The sequence below is a fragment of the Nicotiana tabacum genome, chromosome 22 (assembly GCF_000715075.1).
Source record: "Nicotiana tabacum cultivar K326 chromosome 22, ASM71507v2, whole genome shotgun sequence".
Lineage (NCBI taxonomy): Eukaryota > Viridiplantae > Streptophyta > Magnoliopsida > Solanales > Solanaceae > Nicotiana > Nicotiana tabacum.
The window spans coordinates 193,928,736-193,951,985 of record NC_134101.1 but is presented as its reverse complement, the minus strand read 5'-3'; the positions used below and the strand labels follow the sequence as shown (position 1 = coordinate 193,951,985).

Below are 23,250 nucleotides of genomic sequence, written 5' to 3'. Positions count from 1 at the left end.
CAAACGGGAAGGACAAATGAATTGAACACTCTGAACCCGCTTTAATAAACCTTGAAAGGATTTCTTCAACGAAACCCATCTTAGATGTAGAAACACCGCCAATCCCTTTGAACATGATTCATGCAAGCTTGGATCAGTTGTGCTTCCAAAGGTGATTAGAGGCAATGAATTGTGAGAAGCACTTGTGGAGAGGCCATGTTGAGTATAATATTGCTTTGACTATATCTACTCTTGACGTACGGAAAGTTAGATCCTAATTAACAAAAGAGGGATGTAATCTTGTTTAAAATAATAGCATTTTAGATTGTGCTGGTCATGGAGCATATAGGGATGTTTTTGGCCGTGGAAATAGGAAAAAGAATAATACCATTGTCAGCAACAACAACAACAATAAAAAATTCAGTAATATCCCATAAGTGGGATATGGGGAGGGTAAGATGTACGCAGCCTTACCCCTACCCTTGGAAGGGCGGAGAGGTTGTTTTGATAGACCCTCGGCTAGAGAGCGACTAAAAAAGAAAAGGTAATTGCAATAATTAGGAATAACATCAAGATTAAATAAGACTGAATCCAAGAGTGCAATCAAACTCTAGTTATTAATAGCCATCTATGGATAAAAGCTATCATACTAACACTAATGCTTGCGAACTGAGCAAAACAAAGAGAAACGCTTGGCTACCTACGAACCTTCTACCTAATCTTTGAGCTCCACACCCTCCTATCTAGGGTCGTGTCCTCAGTCAGCTCCAGCTACGTCATATCCCGCCCAATAACCTCTCCCTAAGAAATCTTAGGCCTACCTCTATCCATCCTGCTACCCACCGAGGCTAACCGCTTGCACCTTCTAATTGGGGCTTCTATACTCCTCCTCTTAATATGCCCGAACCATCTCAACCTCGCCTTCCGCATCTTATCCTCCACAGGGGCCACTCCCACCTTTTTCCGAATAACTTCATTCCTAATCTTATCCAACCGGGTATGCCCACATATCCATCTCAACGTCCTTATCTCAGCTACTTTTAGCTTCTAGGTATGAGAGTTCTTTACCGGCCAACACTCTGCTCCATACAACATAGTCGGTCTAACTACAACCTTGTAGAACTTACCTTTAAGTATCATCAGCACATTCTTATCACACAAGACAACGGAAGCAAGCCTCCACTTCATCCATCCTGCTCTGATACGATGCGTGACATCTTCATCAATCTCCTCGTTATCTTATATTATAGATCTAAGATACTTGAAACTACCTCTCTTGGGGATGACTTGCGTATTAAGCCTCACCTCTACATCCCCTTTCTAGGTACCGTTCCTGAACTTGCACTCCAAGTATTCCGTCTTGGTCCTACTCAACTTGAAACCCTTCGACTCTAGGGTCTGCCTCCAAACCTCCAACCTCTCATTAACACAACCCCGCGTCCCGTCAATTAAAACTATGTCATCAGCAAATAATATACACCATGACACCTTACCTTGAATGTGTCTCTCAATGTGTCAATCGCTAAGGAAAATAGGAATGGACTAAGAGCCGATCCCTAGTGCAACCCCATCATAATCGAAAAGTGTTTCGAGTCTTCTCCCGTTGGATAATAGTTAAAGTATGGGGAGGGGGTTGTTGATTTTTCTATTTATAACTAAATAGTCGACTAGTTTGCCAATTAGTCGATAGCCTGAATAAATGATATAAAAGGTAAAGACTAAAAGTAAAGTGGAGTAAGTAACTAACACAGAATATTTTATACTGGTTCCAATTCAATGTGAATCCTACTCTAGTCCCCTTGTGCTGCAAGGGTGTTCTCTCTTCAAAGTTCTCAATAAACCTTCATAATAATATGTTGATGTTGTTGCGAACGCCAACTCGCTTCAGATCCTAAGTACATTTATCGTATTGTTGATACAATGCCTTACCAATATTTCTCTATTTCTTCTCACTACTAGTTACACAGTAAACTATACTCAAGTTAAAATACTTATTTAGAGTAGAACAAAGAGTGGAGCTGGTTTGATCAAAATATGTCTTCCTTCTAAACCAATACACACACACACACACACACACTCTCTATCTCTCTTCATGAGATCTTATTTGATTCTTGGTTGTGAATCTTGAGAGATTATAGACCCAATGGAGTTGATCCTTGAAAGGAATCACAGACTGATTCTTTTCAAGAATAAGTGTACGCTTTCTTTGGTTTGCCATTGTTAGATTTAAGTTGATTTTAATGATGCAAAATAACCAATTACTCCTTATATGAAGGAATAGTTTCTGAGTAATAGAATGGAAGGCATAAATGAATAAAACGAAAAAGGAAAGAGGAGAGTAAAAAATCAATCAAGGGAGCTAGCAAAATCAATCAAAAAGGATATTATAGGAAGGATCTCAATCAAAGGAGGTCAAGGGCAAGAAATCATTTGTTAAATATTCTCCCACTTAAATATGTCAATCAAAGCATCAATCAAGGGATTTGGCAATGAGAATATTCTCTTGTTAAAGGAAGAAATGATTCAAGCCCATGAGTCAATGCAAATCAACGAAAGAATTAATATTGGAAAGAATCAATTTAGGATTTCTTTCTAAGTACAACTCCTTTGGGTTTGCATTCTCTCAAAAAGACGTACAAGACATGAAGGCCTCAAGAAGTATAAATACCTACTGCACCAGCCTTAGAAAGATATACTTTGATCAAAATAATTTCAATCTCTTTGTTCTACTTTAAACAAATACTGTAGTCTGCTTTAGATTTCTTATGTAACAAAGAAGAGAAGAGATAGATAAAAGAATAATAGTGAGGCATTGTATCAACTATAGAAAGAAGAACAAAATGACAAAAGTTGTTGGTGTATAACAACATCAACCCATCTGTACTAAGTTACTTCATACTTCAAATAAATCACCCTTGCAACCCCAGGGGACTGGATGTAGGAGTCACTCTGAATATGAACCAGTATAAATAATATTGTGTCATTTATTTTTTGCAATTTATCTTCTATATTTTGTTCCTGAAAATCTAGTTGACTAGAACATAAAGTAGCCGACTACCTCGAAAAAGAAAAGAAAAATTACAATTCACCATCTCTTGCACTTTCAAATTGTATCCGAGTAGGTCTCACAATTTTGCTTAATAGCTTGTGAGAAAAGATCATGGCAAATCAAGTAACTGTTGGAGCATTCTTTCAAGAAGGAACATTAGAAGTCATGCCACCATATTTCAATGGAGAACACTTTTCTTACTAGAAAGTACGAATGAAAATCTAGGCAAAATCTTATGATGTGAAAGTATGGCACGTTATAAAAAAGGGAAACTATCCATTACCAATAGTAGCTCAACCATCCATTGATCTTGAAGATAAGATAAATACATAGACGAAAAAATGGCGATCGTTCAGGTTAATGCTAATGCACGAAACCTGTTGTATAACGCTATAAATGGAGAAGAGTATGAGAAAATTTCAAGCTGTGATACGACCAAAGAAATGTGGGACAAACGGGAAGTCACCTATAAAGGAACCATCAAAATGAAAGAAACTCAAATAAACATGTTAATTCATGATTATGAAATTTTGCAAATGAAAGAAGGAGAATCCATTGAGGAAACTTTCGTAAGATTCAGCAAAATCACTGGCAATATGAAAGCCTTTGGTAAACCCTACTCAAGTGGTGGTCAAGTTCAAATAATCCTAAGGAGTTTACCTACCACTTGGCAGACAAAAGTTGTTGCACTCGAATTTCAAGATCTAAACAAACTTTCATATAATGAACTACGAGGAGATCTTATAGCATTCTACAAAACCCATCTCAAGAAAACAAGTCAGGAAGAAAAGATAACTGAATGACCTGAGAATGATATTGATGTCGACCTAGAAGCTCTTGAAGAAGAAATTGCCATGGTATCAAGAAACATGAATGGATTGATGAGAAGGTATAGAAACACAATAAGGGGAAGGATGCCATCTAGGAGAACCAGGCAATACAATGAACAAGACAAGAATGACGAGAAGTATTATGAACGTGGAAGATATGGGCATGTTCAAGCTGAATGCCCAGATCTTAAAAGAAAAGTCTCCAGAGAGTTCAGTAAAAAAATCCTTCGGAAGCTGGAGTGATGAAAATAATTAATAAGAAGAAGAAATAGCAAATCTTTGCATTATGACCATCCTAGAAAATGACATGAACAAATGCTCTGGTTGTTGGACTGATGAAGATACATCTGACGATGAATGCAAGGAAGATACCGAAAATTGTTTCATGGCATGAGGTGAAACAAGCGAGGTAAAATTTTATAATTGTGATAGATGTAATGAATTGAAGGATATTCTTGACCTTACCCTAAAAGAGTCTAAAAAATATTGTATGAACTAAGGAAACTCAATAGGGAAAAGAAAGAATGGGAACTTAAGCTTGAAGTCTATGAAATTGAAAGAGATGTATTTCTAGATGGAATTTAGGAATTGCAAATGTAACTTAATGGCATGCGCAAATCTACTAGTTACAGTTCTATCAAGTCTAACCAGGTGACTTACAAGTCAACTGGAAAAGGACTGGTTAAAACTAAGTCAACTAGTACTAACACAAGTGGTAGATTGAAAACTGGATCAACCCCTGTGTATCATTACTGTAACAAAGTTGGACATAAATATTCCTTTTGTCGATAACGTAAATCTAATATTTCAGGATGGATTTGATAACCCAAAAACAACACTGATTCCAGTAGAACTAACCAACAAGGACCGAAGCAAGCTTGGGTACCTAAAAGTAGGTGACAATTATATTTTGCAGGAACACCACAGAAAGAGCTACAAAGGAAAATGGTATTTAGATAGTGCATGTTCCAGTCACATGACAGGTAACAAAATCCGTTCAAAGAAGTCACAAAAATAAATGGTAGAAATATCAAATTTGGTGATGATTCAAAAGGAAAAATAGTTGGCACCAGTACAGTTCTATTTGGAAATAACTGTGATATTAGAGGGGTATATCTTGTATATGGACTCAACTATAATATTTTGAGCATAAGTCAGCTATGTGATTCGAGATATGAAGTAAAAAGCCTGATGAATGGCAAATGGCGCTAGATCTACCAGATAATCAAGTTGTACCGGAATGTAATTCAAGAAAATGGGATGTTTCATTGAATTTACAACAGGTAAAATCATTCTTCGAGGAAAAAGGTATGGAAATGTTTATATTCTTAATAGCATTGAAAATCTAGATAGTCATATTTGTCTAGCATCCATATCTGACGATCCATGGCTTTGTCAAAAAACTTGGTCATGCAAGCATGCATCTAATTGAAAAACTCTCCAAGCATGATTTAGTTATTGGTCTTCTCAAACTCAATTTTTCTAGAAATCATGTATGTGATGCATGTCAGATTGGTAAACACACTAAAAACACTTTCAAAACAATGGATATTGTGTCCACTACAAAGCCTTTGCAATTGCTTCATATGGACTTGTTTGGACCCACTAGAACTGCCAGCAATTGAGGTAAACGACATGCTTTTATTATTGTTGAGTACTCACGTTTTAAATGGGTAATTTTCTTATCTCATAAATATGAAGTATTGAAATGTTTTAAGATTTTCTACAAAAAAAAAATAAAAGAGAAAAAAGGTATCTTATCACAGCCATTCAAAGCGACCATGGAGGAGAATTTGAAAGCAGATCCCTTGAAGAATTCTATAACGATCAAGGATATACCCATAAATTCTTAGGTCCAAGATCACCCTAATAGAATGGGGTAGCTGAGCGCAAGAATCGGACTCTACAAGATATGACCAGAACAATGATATTAGAACATTCATTGCCAAATCACTTCTGGGTAGAAGCAGTTAGTACAACATGTTATACCCTCAATAGGTGCCTCATGGAAAGGTAAGAGGTCTAATATTGGCTACTTTCATCCGTTCGGAAGTAAGTGTTTCATTCACGACAATGGCAGGGATAACCTTGGAAAATTTGATCCAAGGATTGATGAAGGTATTTTTCTTAGTTATTCTATTAGTAGTAGATCATTTAGAGTTTACAAAAAATGTACCATACCTATGGAAGAATCAGTGCATGTTATATTTGATAAAAATAACTCTATGGCCGAGAAAGGAATCATTGCAGGTTATGAAGATATCAGCCAAGAAGTATCACAGACAAACAAGCCAGGAAACAGTAGTACTCGTGCACTCCTGGCTTATCCAACATCTGATAAATGAAAGGGAGAGAAAACTAATATTTGCTTGTGTCACACCTCCTTTTTGCGCGCCCGCCCCGAAGGATAAATGCGCGAGGGAGTTTTTCCAATTTAAGTGACAATATTCGAAATGAGATTATTTATTTAATTCAGAGTCGCCACTTGGGAAAGGTTTGGCTTTTGGTGTCCCAAGTCACCGGTTTATCTTGAATCCCAAATCGAGGAAAATACTCGACTTTCCAAATGAAGTATGCGAACCAGAAATTCTAAGTAAGGAATTCTGTTGACCCGAGGGAAGGTGTTAGGCACCCTCGAATCCCGTGGTTCTAGCACGGTCGCTTAAATTATTATAATGGCTAAATATCTGTTTTAAATACATGTTATGCCTTATGTGCTTTCATTAGGTTTAAACCGCTTTATTATTATTATTTATTTATTTTATGGAATTACAACGTCGTGAAAATGCATTTCGAACCACGTCACAATCAATGCGCCCGTGGTTGTTAATACATTCCAACTCCGTTGAGATTTGGATTTGGGTCACATAAATGCGCACCCGAATTTAAGAAGGTAATTTAATTAAATCGCGCCTAAAGAGCCTAACGCGTTATTATCTTTGGGGAAAAATCGTGAAATCCGCTAAACGGACCCTCCCAAATTCTAAGTATTTAATATATACATTTATGAGGGCCCCGCGATTTATGCGTTTTATTTAGCAAGGCTCGTCTCATTTATTTTTAAGGATATCCTAAAGCGACTACATTTCTATTAAATTCGTTTCTAAAATAAATGAGAGAAAATCCTAACCCGTTACAGGCTTAAAAGAGACGTAACATATTAAATGCTAGATTGAGATGAACGTTAACGGAAAGGAACATTACTAGAAATTATAAACAAAATCGAGAACGATAAAATAATATATTCGAACATGATTAATTATCCTATAGCTAGATTAACTCCTCATAATTATATGAACAAACGAATAATTGTTCGCGACTAATAGCGCTGAAATTAACCTTAATTATTAACGCTTATTCGGGAGTTTATTAGATCTAAACGCCAAACCATCTTACCAAACTCATGCCTATTAGATTAGTGTTCTTAAAATTATTGCGTTGTTTCGTGCTTCAAAATATGTAGAAACCTGTTGATCCTATTAATAGCCACTTCGTTTAAATGATGGGCTGATGCCAATATTAATTATTAATCTACCTTATTAAACCTATGTTGAAACAAGGAATCCAACAAGAGAGTTGACATACATGGCTAACCCGTTGGTACTAACATAACACAATATGAAAATTTGTTTGGGATACGTCTTTCTTGAAATCAAATTGGACCAGATATAACAAGTTTGACAGTTCAAAGATCCAAACAGGAGTAAATACAGATGCTTGCCATGATTCTACGTTATACCGTCATCACTAAATCAGACTAAATTGTTATGCACATGGAGATACGTCTGATCTAACAACATACTATTTAACAGTCCATATCAGTTAGGGTACGTTCCAATTCATACAGAACAAATGCAGTCGGAATGAGCTTAAACAAATACAGGCTAACTATCGTTCAACCTATTGCTATATCTTGAACACAAGTACTATGAAGCAGGCGACGTTCATTTCTTTATTTTTTACTTCAAACTTCAAGCTTTCAACAACACATGGTTTCAGAAGTATGTACCTAAAAGTGCTTACAATTGAAGAAGAAGAAGGGTCAGTAGAGTAACAGTGGCAAACGAATAGCAAAAAAAGCAATTTCAACCGCAGAAATACCCCAGAAATACACTCAAAGGAAGCCCAGAATGTTTTATTAAAACCCAACAGCACAATCAACACCCGAAAGACTCAACTGAACTTGAACTTAAACCAAAGCTGAACTAATAGATCGCAGAAGAAGTTCATGCAAATTGAAATCAAACTGAGATGTCGACTTCAACTACTAAACTCGAAACTGAATCGAAAAATTCAATGGAATAGTCTTTCTGTTGTTTTGGTTGTCAACTATTTTTAAAACTCTTTTAAGTCTCAAGTGATATCTCTATTCTATCTCTTCTCCCCAGTTCTCCCTGCACTCTCTCTATATCCTTTTCTGATCCTCCCCTTATATATCCTTATAGAAAGCAAGAAAAACTGCCTTTAAGGACAGGCTGCCCAGGGCTTAAAATAAGCCTTAAAGGCTGTCATCTCCACTTAGGATTGTCTAGGCATGGGGTTACTTCTACTTTAAACTGCTGAAGTTCAGAAAGGCAGTGGATACCATTCTGTACAGCAGGTTCCACTACCATTCTCATGTGCATCTTCAGCCTTTTATTATTAAACTCACCTTACACCTGACTTCTCATTTGTAAAGATGTCAGCCAAGGTGTATTTGCACTAGATTATTCTAATGGTTCAACCATACTCCAAACTGGCAGTCCACTTAACTCAAGGTCCTAAAATTTTCATTAAAATTACAGCTATAACCAATCCTTAAGTGGTTCTTAATTCAAATTGAACAAACTACAAGCAGCTACACTCAATTGGATTCAAACAAAGCTTCAGCAGAAAACAAACAACACGAGTCAAATTAATACCATTCCAAACTCAAACTAATTGACGACATATATCGAATCGACTACGCGAATTACAACCACACAATTAATAGCTGATAACCAAACTTGAACAAGCACAGATTATGATTTCATGTTGACATGCACGGGGATTTGTGGGAAACTTAACTGATTGACGAAACTTATTCGACTCGATTACACAAATTGTAATTATACGTAATAAACACACAGAAACCAATTCGATCAAATAAAGATCTAGGTGAGATGGACAGAATAGTTGACACAACAAAACAGATCAAACTGACATTCAAATATATGAACAAACAATAACAAAATAAACAACATGGAATCAACAAAGAAAAGTAGGAGAAATACCTTAAAGAGTTAAAAATCAGACTGCCCTGTCTCGGATTTTGAATCGAACCTCTTTTGGGGTTGAACGGACTTTAATCGAAGTGTTCTCAACTGAGAACACTTCGATTAAAGTCTATTAGACCCCAACCTTCTTGTTTAAACGGACAAAAACTCGGATTCTGGATTTCTAGGGTTCTTAGGGCGGATTTGGGATTCAGGTTTTTCTGGTTAGATTCGGACCAAACCAAGCTTGGTTTGGTCACGAGGGAGGTCAGGGGAGTACCTGGCATGGATTTGGGGGGTTTGGCATGGGCTGGGGTCAGGCTCGAATCTTCAAATGAAGATTCGAGACTGTGGGGGAAGATTTGAGACCCACGGCTTGTGGATCTGTGTTCAGGGGGTCGAGGTGCCCTAGGGGTGTTAGTCTGGGGGTCACCGGCGTTGTTGCCGCCGGGTTTACGGTGAGGGTAAAGGGGGCGGCGCTAGGGTTCTAAGGGGTTTGGGTTTGGTGAGGGAGACGAAGATGGGGGAGGGGGGTCTGGCTCGGGGGTACGGGGTGAGGGATGAGGAATTATATACGGGGTGGGTTGTTTGATCCTGGCCGTTGGATCAAGTTGGATAAATGGCCAGGATCCTTTCATCAATGAGAACGACGTCGTGTGGTTGAAAACGTGAGACTGGGTCGATCTCAAACGGGAACGGGTCGGGCTATAAGGCGTGTTTAAGACCGTGGGATCGGGGGAGATGAACGGCTCAGATCAAAGCTCCCGAAATGACGTCGTTTCTTTCGTCTGAGGGGCTGGGCCAAGGATTGGGCCAATGTATAGCTTTGGGCCTAATTTTCTTTGGTTTGACATGAGCCCAAATCCGGGTTTTCTTCAATTTAAACTCCTTTCTTTTCCTTCTTTTAATTTCTAAATAAAATTCCTAACAAAATTGTAAAATCAAAATAAAACTATACTAATATTAATTACTACTTAAACAACAATTATCACACATATTAATATTTAATTAAAATAAAATCACTCAATGACAACAAAAATAGAATAAAAGATGCGTATTTTTGTAGTTTTTCCTAAAACTAAATTATGGTTTGATTAATTCCTAATAGTAGAACGATATCCTAAACTTACACGCGACACATATATTTTTTATATTTTTATTTGACAAAACTAAAACAATCACAGATAAAACTACAGACAACTAACAAAATTCCACGTAAATTCAAAAAATTGTACAACAAAACCATTTGTTTTTATTTTTCGATTTCTTTTGGAGCAATTGTAACGTAGACAAAAATCACCTGCTCACAGCTGCCCCTCATTGTTTGAAAACATGCGAGGTTTTCATGCAAAGATAAAGTGAGCGGATATGAGTGATTTTTGCTCGTTGGACTACTCCGTGTGAAGCACATTTTTGAAAGATTTGACCGAATCTTTGCTTCAAAGATTTCCTACATATCCTGGGCTAAACAGGAATCAGGTCAATGTAGTTCGGGAAACTTTGGTAGCTGGGACTACCATGGGATTGCAACGCTTGCTGTTACTGCTATCGTTGTTGCCACTACTGCTTTACTGACCTCCTTATTACAACCAAAGGAAATTGAAAACTGAAATAACTACTTATGCCTGTCAACCGCTAGTTACAAGATTCCTATCTATAACTCTTTTGCAACTTGATCTTGGGTCTTAGCTGATTCTGCTTGTAGACTTCGATCTGAATCTTGATGGCTTGCAAGTTGTAGGTGCTTGTTTATTTCTGCAGTATTGAGTGAAACGGGATTGGCGGAGCTCGGGAATTTGATCCAATTTTTGAGCGACCTGCCCTTTGTTTGTTCCAATATGTGGGAACATCTTCTTTTTTGTTCTTTTTTTTCTTCTTTTCTTTATTCTGGATTGAGACTCATCCCGTAGGTCGTCTCGATCCATGCACCTCGAGGTCATACCTGCTGAGACAGCAAAACAAACGAACGAAATTTTCTGCCCCAGTTTTACTAGGAAAATTTCGTGAGTTAATTGTCATGAAAACTTACAGCACTGATGAGGGGATTGCAAAAACTCTAGTCTATAAAGCGCAACTCAGGGATAGGAGCCCTAATATCGCAAAGAGTAAAAATGTACAACTCAGGGATTGGAGCCCTAATGTCGGCTAAAGGAAGGTTGCTCAACTCAGGGATTGGCGCCCTAATGCTGGCTAAAGGAAAATGTCTCAACTCAGGGATTGGAGCCCTGATGTTGGCTAAAAGAAAGTCGCTCAACTCAGGGGTTGGAGCCCTAATGCTGGCTAAAGGAAAAATGCTCAACTCAGGGATGGGAGCCCTAATGTCGGCTAAAGGAAAAATGCTCAACTTAGGGATTGGAGCCCTAATGTCGGCTAACTGGAAAAAATCGCTCAACTCAGGGATTGGAGCCCTAATGCTGGCTAAAAGAAAGTCGCTCAACTCAGGGGTTGGAGCCCTAATATTGGCTAAAAGAAAGTCGCTCAACTCAGGGGTTGGAGCCCTAATGCTGGCTAAAAGAAAGTGCTCAACTTAGGGATTGGAGCCCTAATGTCGGCTAACTGGAAAAATCGCTCAACTCAGGGATTGAGGCCCTAATGCTGGCTAAATGGAAAAATGCTCAACTCAGGGATTGGAGCCCTGATGCTGGCTACAGAAAATTGCTCAACTCAGGGATTGGAGCCCTAATGCTGGCTAAAGGAAAAACGCTCAACTCAGCGATTGGAGCCCTAATGTCGGCTAAATGGAAAACTACTCAACTCAGGGATTGGAGCCCTAATGCTGGCTAAATGGAAAAATGCTCCACTTAGGGATTGGAGCCCTGATGCTGGCTACAGAAAATTACTCAACTCAGGGATTGGAGCCCTAATGCTGGCTAAAGGAAAAACGCTCAACTCAGGGATTGAAGCCCTAATGTCGGCTAAAGGAAAACGCTCAACTCATGGATTGGAGCCCTAATGTCGGCTAAAAGAAAAATGCTCAACTCAGGGGTTGGAGCCCTAATGTTGGCTAAAAGAAAGTCGCTCAACTCAGGGATTGGAGCCCTAATGTCGGCTAAAAGAAAAATGCTCAACTCAGGGGTTGGAGCCCTAATGTTGGCTAAAGGAAAGTTTCTCAACTCAGGGATTGGAGCCCTAATGCTGGCTTAAAGGAAAAAATGCTCAACTCGGGGATTGGAGCCCTAATGTTGGCTAAAGGAAAGTTGCTCAACTCAGGGATTGGAGCCCTAATGCTGGCTACAGAAAATTGCTCAACTCAGGGATTGGATCCCTAATGCTGGCTAAAGGAAAAACGCTCAACTCAGGGATTGGAGCCCTAATGTCGGCTAAAGGAAAACGCTCAACTCAGGGATTGGAGCCCTAATGTCGGCTAAAAGAAAAATGCTCAACTCAGGGGTTAGAGCCCTAATGTTGGCTAAAGGAAAGTTGCTCAACTAAGGGATTGGAGCCCTAATGTTGGCTTAAAGGAAAAAATGTTCAACTTAAGGATTGAAGCCCTAATGTTGGCTAAAGGAAAGTCGCTCAACTCAGGGATTGGAGCCCTAATGCTGGCTAAAGGAAAAACGCTCAACTTAGGGATTGGAGCCCTAATGTCAGCTAAAAGAAAGTTGCTCAACTCAGGGATTGGAGCTCTAATGCTGGCTTAAAGGAAAAACGCTCAACTCAGGGATTGGAGCCCTAATGTCGGCTAACAAGAAAAATGCTCAACTCAGGGATTGGAGCCCTAATGTCGGCTAAAAGAAAAATGCTCAACTCAGGGATTGGAGCCGTAATGCTGGCTAAAGGAAAAACGCTCAACTTAGGGATTTGAGCTCTAATGTCGGCTAAAAGAAAATTGCTCAACTCAGGGATTGGAGCCCTAATGTTGGCTAAATAGAAAAATGCTCAACTCAGGGATTAGAGCCCTAATGTTGGCTAAATGGAAAAATGCTCAACTCAGGGATTGGAGCCCTAATGCTGGCTAAATGGAAAATTGCTCAACTCAGGGATTGGAGCCCTAAAGTTGGCTAAATGGAAAAATTCTCAACTCAGGGATTGGAGCCCTAATGCTGGCTTACAGAAAATTGGGGATTCTAACTAACCCTCTTTTTTGAGTTTTCTTCTTACTTTTTTTTTTATTATTATTTTTTTTTGTTTAGCATAATGCAGGAGAGAATTTTGGGGAAACTTCCCTTTTGGGTAGATTCCTTATTGCAAAGTTGTTTCTTGCATTCACGTATTTCTTTTCTTTTTGGGCGACACCTGCTTCTTGCACGGTTGCTTTGGATCACACCTGTTTCAATTTTCCAAATAAAGAACAATTATCAGTTTGAAAATGGTGGTTGGTTCGGTGACCTTGATTGTTCCAATTGCTTTGTTGCGTCCTTATTGATGTTGAGAAACTCTGCCATTGATTGGATTCACAGGCGAAAACCTTTTAAACTGCTCAGACTCGCATTCCCGGATTTGTGATAATTTGCCCGTGTAAGGCTTTGGTCCTTCCATCCCATTCTGCTTGGGGATTTTTACCGAGGCAGACTCAGTGAGGATTTTTATTGGGGAGACTCTGTGGGGATTTGTACAAGGCACACTCGTTGGGGATTAGCTGGGGCAGACTCTTTGGGGGATTTTTACAAGGGGAGACTCTGTGGGGATTTTCACAAAGGGAGACCCTGTTGGGATTTGTACAAAGGGATACCCTGTAGGGACTTGTCGGTTTTTTTTGTGTGGGTGTGTGTGGCTTTACTTCGAAGGCAACCAACATCATGATCAATCGGGACTGGACAGACGTACCACTGAAGCAGGGTATTTTCTTTACTTCTTACTAAACGGAGCTCCATGAAACCGGCCCTGCCACCTTTTCCTTCCAACATACTCAGGGTTAAAATGAAAGGGATTCAAGGAAAAGTCAAACAAACAGCGGAGAAAAAGAATTTAAAAGAGAAGTGTTCTTTTCGGGACAAGAAAGACTTATCTGAGGCAAAATGCTGACTTTAAATTGACATGACATGCTTTTTGGACTGGATGCCCGATATTCGCGAACTTGCATTTCCTCATAAACCAAAAACGGATTTATGTTCTCAAACCAGTGGAACCTTGCCAAAACTTTCTAAGATGGAATCATCTTTTCGGCCGACAGCGCCCTTTGCGGGTTTTCGCTAGTCGACCTCTCTCATTTCTCTCCTTGCTGTCGCTAGATATCACTCTTTGCGAGTTATTACTAAACAAGCTCTCTCATTTTCGATTTCTCTGCTCCCGTCGCCTCACGGTGCCCGAAGGTTTTCACCGACAAGACTCTCTCGTTTCATTTCTCTCAATTTTGAATGTATCGGCCTCCAATCATGATATCTCTTGGCTTCCCCTGCCTTTGGCAATTTGATCCGAAGGACTTGTGCTTGGTAAAAGAATTGTAGATGAAATTACAACTTCTAAACCATTTGGTGTGCCCCGGTTTCAATTTCAGGGTAAATTGGATTTTATTTTTGGTGTGACTGAACCCCAGAGAGAGGCTGCCTACGTATCCTTTCGGAATCAAGTCAGACGTAGTTCAGGCTCAATCAATGTTTTTTTTACAAGGTAGCCAAAGAAATGTAACCGGCTCAAAAGGGCTTGTAGAGAGAGTTGATAGTGTTTGGGTAGTGGAAATAAAACCTTCATCATCTCAAACGTGGCAAGACCATTGAAGTAAAACTCAGACATAATATCTTTTGATGGCATTCGCATTCACTGCTATTTCAGGATCATTTCCTTCAATATCACCCAGATACAATGCTCCTCTCGGCAATATCTTCCTGATGATGTATGGGCCTTTCCAATTAGTATCAAATTTTCCTTTCGCTTCCTGGTGATGTGGCAGAATGCGCCTTAATACCAGCTGCCCTACTTCAAAATTCCTGGGTCGTACTTTCTTGTTGTAAGCACGGGCCATTCTATGTTGGTACAACTGTCCGTGACAAACCACGACCATTCGTTTCTTGTCAATCAAAGTCAACTGCTCCAATCGAGTCTTAACCCACTCGCTATCTTCAATTTTTGTTTCAACAATGGTTCGGAGCGAAGGAATTTCCACCTCTACTGGTATCACAGCCTCGGTCCCATAAACCAACAAGTAAGGGGTTGCCCATACTGATGTGCGTACTGTAGTGCGATATCCCAACAATGCAAAGGGTAACTGTTCATGCCATTGTCGGGAACTCTGGATCGTCTTCCTCAAAATCTTCTTGATGTTCTTGTTTACTGCTTCAACAGCGCCATTGGCCTTGGGCCGATAAGGAGTGGAGTTCCTATGCGTTATTTTGAACTGTTCGCATACATTCCCCATCAAGTGACTATTCAGGTTTGCCACGTTATCTGTGATGATAGTTGCAGGAATACCGAAACGACAAATGAGATTTGAATGTACAAAATCCACCACAGCCTTCTTAGTGACCGATTTGAGAGTGACAGCTTCTACCCATTTCGTGAAGTAGTCGATAGCAACCAATATGAATCTGTGTCCATTTGAGGCCTTCGGCTCGATCGGACCAATGACGTCCATGCCCCAAGCAATAAATGGCCAAGGTGCAGACATGGGATGCAGTTCTGTGGGAGGTGCATGAATCAAATCACCATGCACCTGACACTGATGACACTTTCGAACGAAGCTAAAACAGTCCTTTTCCATGGTCATCCAGTAATAACCCGCTCGAAGGATTTTCTTTGCCAAAACATACCCGTTCATGTGGGTCCCGCATACTCCTGCGTGTACTTCATGCATGATCCTTCCTGCCTCCTCGGCGTCAACACATCTTAACAAATTGAGGTCCGGGGTCCTTTTATACAATACCTCGCCGCTCAAAAAGAAACCACCTGCATGCCGCCTAATAGTTCTCTTTTGATCTCCAGTAGCATGTTCGGGGTATTCTTGTGTCTTCAAGAACCTCTTGATATCATGGTACCATGGCTGGGTACTTGATCCTGCCTCGACTACATTACAGTAACCGTGTCTTTCCCTGATTTGGATTTCCAAGGGATCGACGTAGGCGTTGCCTTTTTAGGGTAACATTGAAGCTAAGGTGGCAAGTGCATCCGCTAGTTCGTTGTGACAACACAGGATATACCTGAACTCTATCGATTTGAATCGCTTGCCTAGATCCTCCACGTGCTGTCAGTAAGGGATAAGCTTGACATCCCGAGTTTCCCATTCACCTTGGGCTTGCCGGATAATCAGGTCAGAGTCCCCCATAATCAATAAATCTTCAACATCCTGATCGATAGCCATATGCATGCCAATGATGCAGGCTTCATATTCAGCTGTATTGTTCGTGCAAAAGAAGCGCAGCCTAGCTGTAGCAGGATAGTGCTGACCAGAGGGTGAGATCAAGATTTCCCCAATTCCTACACCTTTGGCGTTTACGGCCCCATCGAAGAACATCTTCCAAACATGAGCGTTTTCCGAGACTACTTCTATGGTGTTTATTTCTTCATCTGGAAAATAAGTACTCAATGGTTGGTATTCCTCATCAACCGGGTTTTCGACCAAATGATCCGCTAACGCCTGGGCTTTCATTGCCGTGCGGGTGACATAGACTATGTCAAATTCAGTAAGCAAGATTTGCCACTTGGCCAGTCTTCCAGTAGGCATTGGTTTTTGAAATATGTACTTCAAAGGATCCAACCTGCTTATGAGGTAAGTAGTGTGAGCTTGGAGATAATGTCTCAATTTTTGAGCGACCCACGTCAAAGCACAACACGTTCTTTCCAGCAAAGTGTACTTGGCTTCGTAGCCGGTGAATTTCTTGCTCAAGTAATAGATCGCCTGCTCTTTCTTTCTGGTTATGTCATGTTGCTCGAGGACGCAACCGAAAGAATTTTCCAAGATTGTCAGATACAAGAACAAGGGTCTCTCTGGCTCTGGCGGGACCAAAACTGGGGGATTTGAAAGATATTCTTTGATCTTGTCAAAAGCTTCTTGACACTCAGCCGTCTATTTGATCGCTGCATCCTTCCTCAATAGCTTGAATATGGGCTCACATGTGCTAGTCAGCTGGGAAATGAATCGACTGATATAGTTTAACCTGCCCAATAGACTCATCACGTCTTTCTTCGTTCTTGGAGGAGGTAGATCTCAGATAGATTTTATCTTTGTTGGATCTAACTCGATACCTCTCCTGCTTACTATGAAACCCAAAAGCTTGCCTGATGGGACTCCGAAGGCGCATTTAGCCGGGTTCAGCTTCAAGTCATACTTTCTCAATCTCTCGAAGAATTTCCTCAAGTCTTGGATATGATCGTCCTGAGTCTTGGACTTGACTATCACATCGTCCACATACACCTCTATCTCTTGATGCATCATGTCATGAAAAATGGCAGTCATGGCTCTCATGTAAGTTGCCCCAGCATTCTTCAGACCGAATGGCATAACCCGATAACAGTAAGTACCCCAATGTGTAGTGAAGGCAGTTTTCTCGGCGTCTTCTTCATCCATCAACACCTGATGATATCCAGCGTAACAATCTACGAAGGACTGTATCTCATGTTTGGCACAATTATCAACAAGGATGTGGATGTTGGGCAATGGGAAATTGTCTTTGGGACTCGCCCTGTTCAAATCTCGATAATCCACACACACTCGAGTCTTTCCATCTTTTTTCGGCACTGGAACTACATTCGCCAACCACGTGGTGTACTGGACTACCCGAATTACTCCTGTTTTCAACTGCTTGGTGATTTCTTCTTTAATTTTATCACTGACATCAATTTTGAACTTTCTCTGCTTTTGTTGAACTGGAGGACAATCAGGGTAAATTGACGATTTATTCACCACTAGATCAACACCTAATCCTGGCATGTCATCGTATGACCAAGCAAACACATCTTTGAATTCAAAAAGGAGTTGAATTATCGCGTCTTACATTTTCTTGTCCGTGTGAATGCTTATTTTGGTCTCTCGGATTTCTTCAGGAGTTCCCAAATTAACCGGTTCAGTGTCATTCAGATTCGGCTTAGGTTTATTCTCAAAGTGTTCCAATTCTCGATTTATTTTCCTAAAAGCCTCTTCTTCATCATATTCTGGTTCTTGGTTCATTATTTCACAATTAAACAGCTCGTTGTGATCTGGGCGTGACGTCCGCAAGCATGTCATATTATTTAAAGCCGCATTATTATAACTGAAAGGAAAAAATAAAGGAAAAATAGCAAAAATCAAAATAAAGGAAAAAAAATGAGGAAATACTAATTTTTATTCCTTGGAATTTGGAAGATAAAAAGGTTTATAATTCAGGAATTCAAAACAAGAAACTAAAGGAAAAACATCCGAGTTACATCCTAGGATAACTCATGATGCAGGAAAGGTGGCAGGACAGGTCTACCCGGACTCCTGCCTAGTTGGGAACGGCGTGGCCTCCCAATTCCGAAGCTTGGCATTTGGCCCCACATATAACATTTCAGCGGTGCTTGTGCCTTCTCCCGGTTGAACCATGTGAGTTTCATAGAGCATTCCTCTCATTGCCCCACATATTTCCTCAATCTCTTCGGTCGTGAAAACCTCGTCGTCTTCTTTTTCGATGTATTTCGGTCCGACGAAAGTCTCGTATAAATTTGGCAATGGTCGAGGCAGCTTCCAACCCTCATTTTTCCTCTTCCTTTCCCACTCTTCATCTTTTGGAGTGGGTTGAAAACCTATTCCAAAAAGTTTCTTAGTGGAAGGCAAGGTGATGGGTTCCGTTGTTCCTTGCAGCATTCGTCCAAGCCCCTTCCCTGGCCTGAATCCATGTCGGATCATTTCTTTAGCCACCATGATTGAGGCGTTGGACATGAAAGGTTGGGGGCAAGGTCTTCCTTCTTCATACTGCTCCGCTAACACAACTTCGAAAGCCTGATAAACCGTGTGCTCACTCCCTTCCCTTGCTTCAAGATATGGGATGGATAGGTCCCGATAAATAGACTGTTCGTCTTCTCCGTGGATCACAATTTCCCGATATTCGTATTCAAACTTCACCATTTGGTGAAGAGTGGAAGGTACAGCCCCTGCTGCATGAATCCAAGGTCTGCCGAGGAGAAAATTGTAAGACGTATCCATATCAAGCACCTGGAAAGTTATTTCGAACTCCACCGGTCCTATAGTCAATACCAAGTCTATTTCCCCGAGGGTGTCCCTCTTGACGCCATCAAAAGCCCTTACGCAGACATTATAGGGGCGAATTCTTCCAGTCCCAATTTCCATTCTTTGCAGCGTGGAGAGCGGACAAATGTCAACACCTGAACCTCCATCCAACATTACCCGCTTGACGTAGTAGTCTTCGCACTTAACTGTCAGATGTAAGGCTTTGTTGTGAGCTGCTCCCTCGGGAGGTAAGTCATTCTTGCTGAAAGAAACCTGGTTAACTGCGAAGAACCTTTCCGTCATTCGTTCCAGTTGTTCGACTGAAGTCTCAACCGGTATGTACGCTTCGTTCAGGGTCTTGAGCAAGATCTTCTGGTGTTCGGCCGACCTCATCAGCAGAGATAGCATAGACACTTGCTCGGGGCACTTGCGTAACTGATCCACCACATCGTAGTCGGGCATTTTCATCTTTTGGAAGAAAACTTCCGCTTCTTCAACGCTTACAGGCTTCTTGGGTGGGAAGCGTTTCCGTGTGGCGTTGTTTAACTCTTGAGTGTTTGAATATCTTCCAATGAAAGTATTCTCCGGAAGTTCCCCCGTGACTTCTCTGCCTTTGTACGTAACCAATGTTCTTTGATAGTTCCACGGTACTGCGGACGGGTCTGTCATTGGCTTCTGTGGTACGCGTCCGATAACCACTGGCTCATTCAGCCGAGGTGGTTGAATCATCCCCCAAACCACATAGGCCCCTTTCGGTACGTACATTGGTTTTGCCCTTTTGACTTCGAATCTCTGCGGCTTCTCTGCTCGACCTCGTGGAACGTAAAGAACTTCATTCCTCACAGGCACCATCGTTACTGTCTCTGTCTCGACCTTCTCTTCGAGCTTAACCTTGACAGCACTAGTCTTCTTTTCCCCTTTCTCTAGCTTCGGGGCGGTTTTAGGCTTTTTCCCTGCATCGACTATGGCGATTATAGCTTTTAAGGAAGGATCAAACTCTTTGTCCTCACAAATCATTCCAATCAACGGCCCGTTATTGTGAGCGGGCAACGGATTGTTAGTCACATTTGGGACCTCCTCATCCCTCAATACTATCTTCCCCTGCTCTATTAAGTTCTCAACCACCCTTCTCAAAGTCCAACAATCATTTGTATCATGCCCTTCTGCTCCCGAATGATAAGCACACCTAACGCCGGCTTTGTAAGCAGGTGATGCCGGATTGTGTCTTGTTTGAGGGACTGGCTGCAGGAAACCCATCTGGACTAGCTTTAGGAACAAGGTAGAATACGGTTCACCAATGGGTGTGAAAGTCCGTCTTCTAGGTGGTTCCTGAGGGCGGAAGTTATTTTGAGGTGGCTGTGGATTATAGTGGTTCCGGTAAGGAGACTGATTTCTAGGAGGTGGAGCTGGGCCTCGATTGGCTTGCTGTGGTGGATGGACATAGGGCTGGGTATTTATGACCATGTAGGGTTGAGGATCATAAGTCACATTTTGGTGGGGGTAGTAATGTTGTGGGGTTCTTTCTGGAAAACGGGGCCTAGGATTACGATATTCCCTCGCTTCTGATGCTGCCATGGACGTTTCTTCCTTTTTCTTTCCTCTTGACATTCCTCCGAACCCGCTTTGGACGGCTTGGGAGGTTGCCCTTATGGCTGCCTGACTTAAGATTCTACTCGTCTTCAAACCATTCTCTACCATCTCCCCGATCTTGATTGCTTCCGCAAAAGGCTTTCCCATGGCTGACATCATATTCTGGAAGTAGTCTGATTGTTGAGCCTGGAGGAAAGTAGTGACCATTTCTATCTCGTCCATGGGAGGTTTTACCCTTGATGCTTGTTCGCGCCATTTAATAGCATATTCTCTGAAACTTTCCGAAGGTTTCTTCTTTAAGTTTGACAGAGAAATTTCTGTCCGGTGCGATGTCAATATTATACTGAAATTGTCTCACAAAATCTCTGGCGAGATCATCCCATATATGCCATCGAGATATGTCTTGGTCCATATACCACTCTGAGGCTATTCCTACCAGACTTTCTCCGAAGTATGCCATCAACAATTCTTCTTTGCCGCCGGCTCCACGCAATTGGTTGCAATACTTCTTGAGGTGAGCAATGGGTTTGCCATGCCCGTCATACTTCTCAAACTTTGGTGTTTTGAAACCCATGGGTAGGTGCACGTGAGGGAACATGCATAGATCGGTATAGGAAACACTCTTCTGCCCGCTTAAACCTTGCATGTTTTTCAAACTCTACTCGAGGCTCCTCATTCTTTTTGCCATCTCATCTTTTTCGGAAGCCTTGGGGTTTTGATCTTGCCCAGGTGCAAACTCGTATTGAGGTTGTTGAGGCTGAGTGTTGGTGGTGAACCGAGTTGGTTCCAGTGAGAAGGATGGTGCTTGAAATGTGAATGAGGATGAGTCAAAATTCGGCCTGTGTGTAGCGGGTTGTGCCACGATTGGACAGGGAGGTGCAGTGAATATGTTCGTAGCTACATCTGTTGTTGACATCCGGGGATAAGAATCAGAGGGTGATCCAGCAGAGTGAGCTGAAATGGCCGGGTACCCGAATGAGGTAGTTGGATAGCTTATGGGGACGTTAGAAGTCCCACTTGTCCTGGAGAACAACTCAGGGAACCCAGGGATTACACTTGGTGGCACTCTTCCGTTATTCCAGTCATCCAACATCTCAAACATGCGGAGCCGCAGGATTCTGTTTTCCTCAGAAGTTGCTGACTCGGGAGTCGGGACGGCCGAGATTGAACTCTCCTCAGAGACGGGAATTGTCGGCAAAGGAATTTCCGAAGACATCTCTATATTTCCCTTTGATTTTGTGAAGTAAGTGTGAATACTCCCTCTCAACTTAACGACGGGCAACTGAACACTCCCTTTCGACTTCGTGAAGTATGAATGTGAGGCCAGACCTCCACCGAACCAAACCACCTTTTCTAAAAACCTGGAACTTAGCAGCAAGCAAACGGTTAGTTTGAAACAAATAACAGATAGGTAATCTCACATTGGGGCGTGATGCACCTATACAGTTAAGTGAATTTCTACATGTTTGCAACGAAGACATGTGTCATTCCGGCTTCTCTTTAGGCTTCCCTTTATTTATCATGTTTTTTTTATTTTATTATTTCCTATTATTATTGTTTTCATTATTTGCAGTTAAAAATGTGACCGGATCCAATAAGGATTGCCTACGTATCACGATGCCGCGTGAATCAGATCATTACGTAGTTCAAAACAGACGAGTGTAAAAGAAGCACACATTTTATTACTGAAACAATCTCTTACAAACTAACATTTTTGAAAATGGAGAAAATAACAAGCCTTGAAATAAGTACAGACTCAACAGACTAATACACCCTGATGCAAAAAGACGGACAGAAGATGCTAAGATGGAAAATACAGACTCGACCTATGAATATATTAAGGTTTCAAGAATTGGCGCCCGCGGGGCATCGTTCGGCCTCGCCGCGGTCTTAGGTGTGAGGTCCTTTTCAAGTTGTTCCAGCTCATGCATGGTCTGCTTGACATAAATCATCACTGCCGAGAGAATGGTAATGCTGGTCATGTTTTCACATCGTAGACACCTTCTAATGATGGCATGGGCAATGGTCTTAATCTTATCCCTGGTTTGTCTCTTTTCTTTGAAAAAGTGCTCTATTTGATCATTATGGGCTGTCATAATCCGAGAATCCTGGAGGCATTGATTATGCCACTGCTGAATTTCTACTTCCATTTGGGCTAAGAGCTTGTGGCAATGTCTATTTTCAGCTCCAAGGGTTCGGGTTTGCCCAACCGCTTTGTCCACCTTTTCCTTCAGATTGGCAATGGTTTGCTCGTGATCCCTTTCCAACTGCTGCAGGTACCGGTTACGCTTTTCTGTCCTTCTTGCCCAGTGTGCTTCGAGTCCTGCTATGGTATTTTCAAGATTTTCTGACTCACTCCGGCACTCCCCAATTTCCATCCTTAAACCTTTTATCAATCGTTTATCCGACCGGCTCCTTTGCTGGTTATCAGTGTCTATCCTCATCTGTTTGATCTGGGCCCTAAGCATCTCATTTTCCTGAGTCAACCTGTTCTTTTCTCCCAAATCAGTA

The 23,250-nt window shown here is 41.2% G+C and overlaps 1 protein-coding gene across 1 annotated transcript; it reads left to right on the top strand.

The window, feature by feature from the left end:
- The first annotated feature begins 3,369 nt into the window (after positions 1 to 3,369).
- LOC142176209 (uncharacterized) lies at positions 3,370 to 3,831 on the top strand. The gene has a single exon (XM_075243326.1). The coding sequence runs from the start codon at positions 3,370 to 3,372 to the stop codon at positions 3,829 to 3,831; it is 462 nt and encodes a 153-aa protein (XP_075099427.1).
- Positions 3,832 to 23,250: the final 19,419 nt, after the last annotated feature.

Bases quoted from the DNA above. Each gene is read 5' to 3' on its own strand.
- LOC142176209 (XM_075243326.1), top strand. From the start codon at position 3,370: ATGGCGATCGTTCAGGTTAATGCTAATGCACGAAACCTGTTGTATAAC.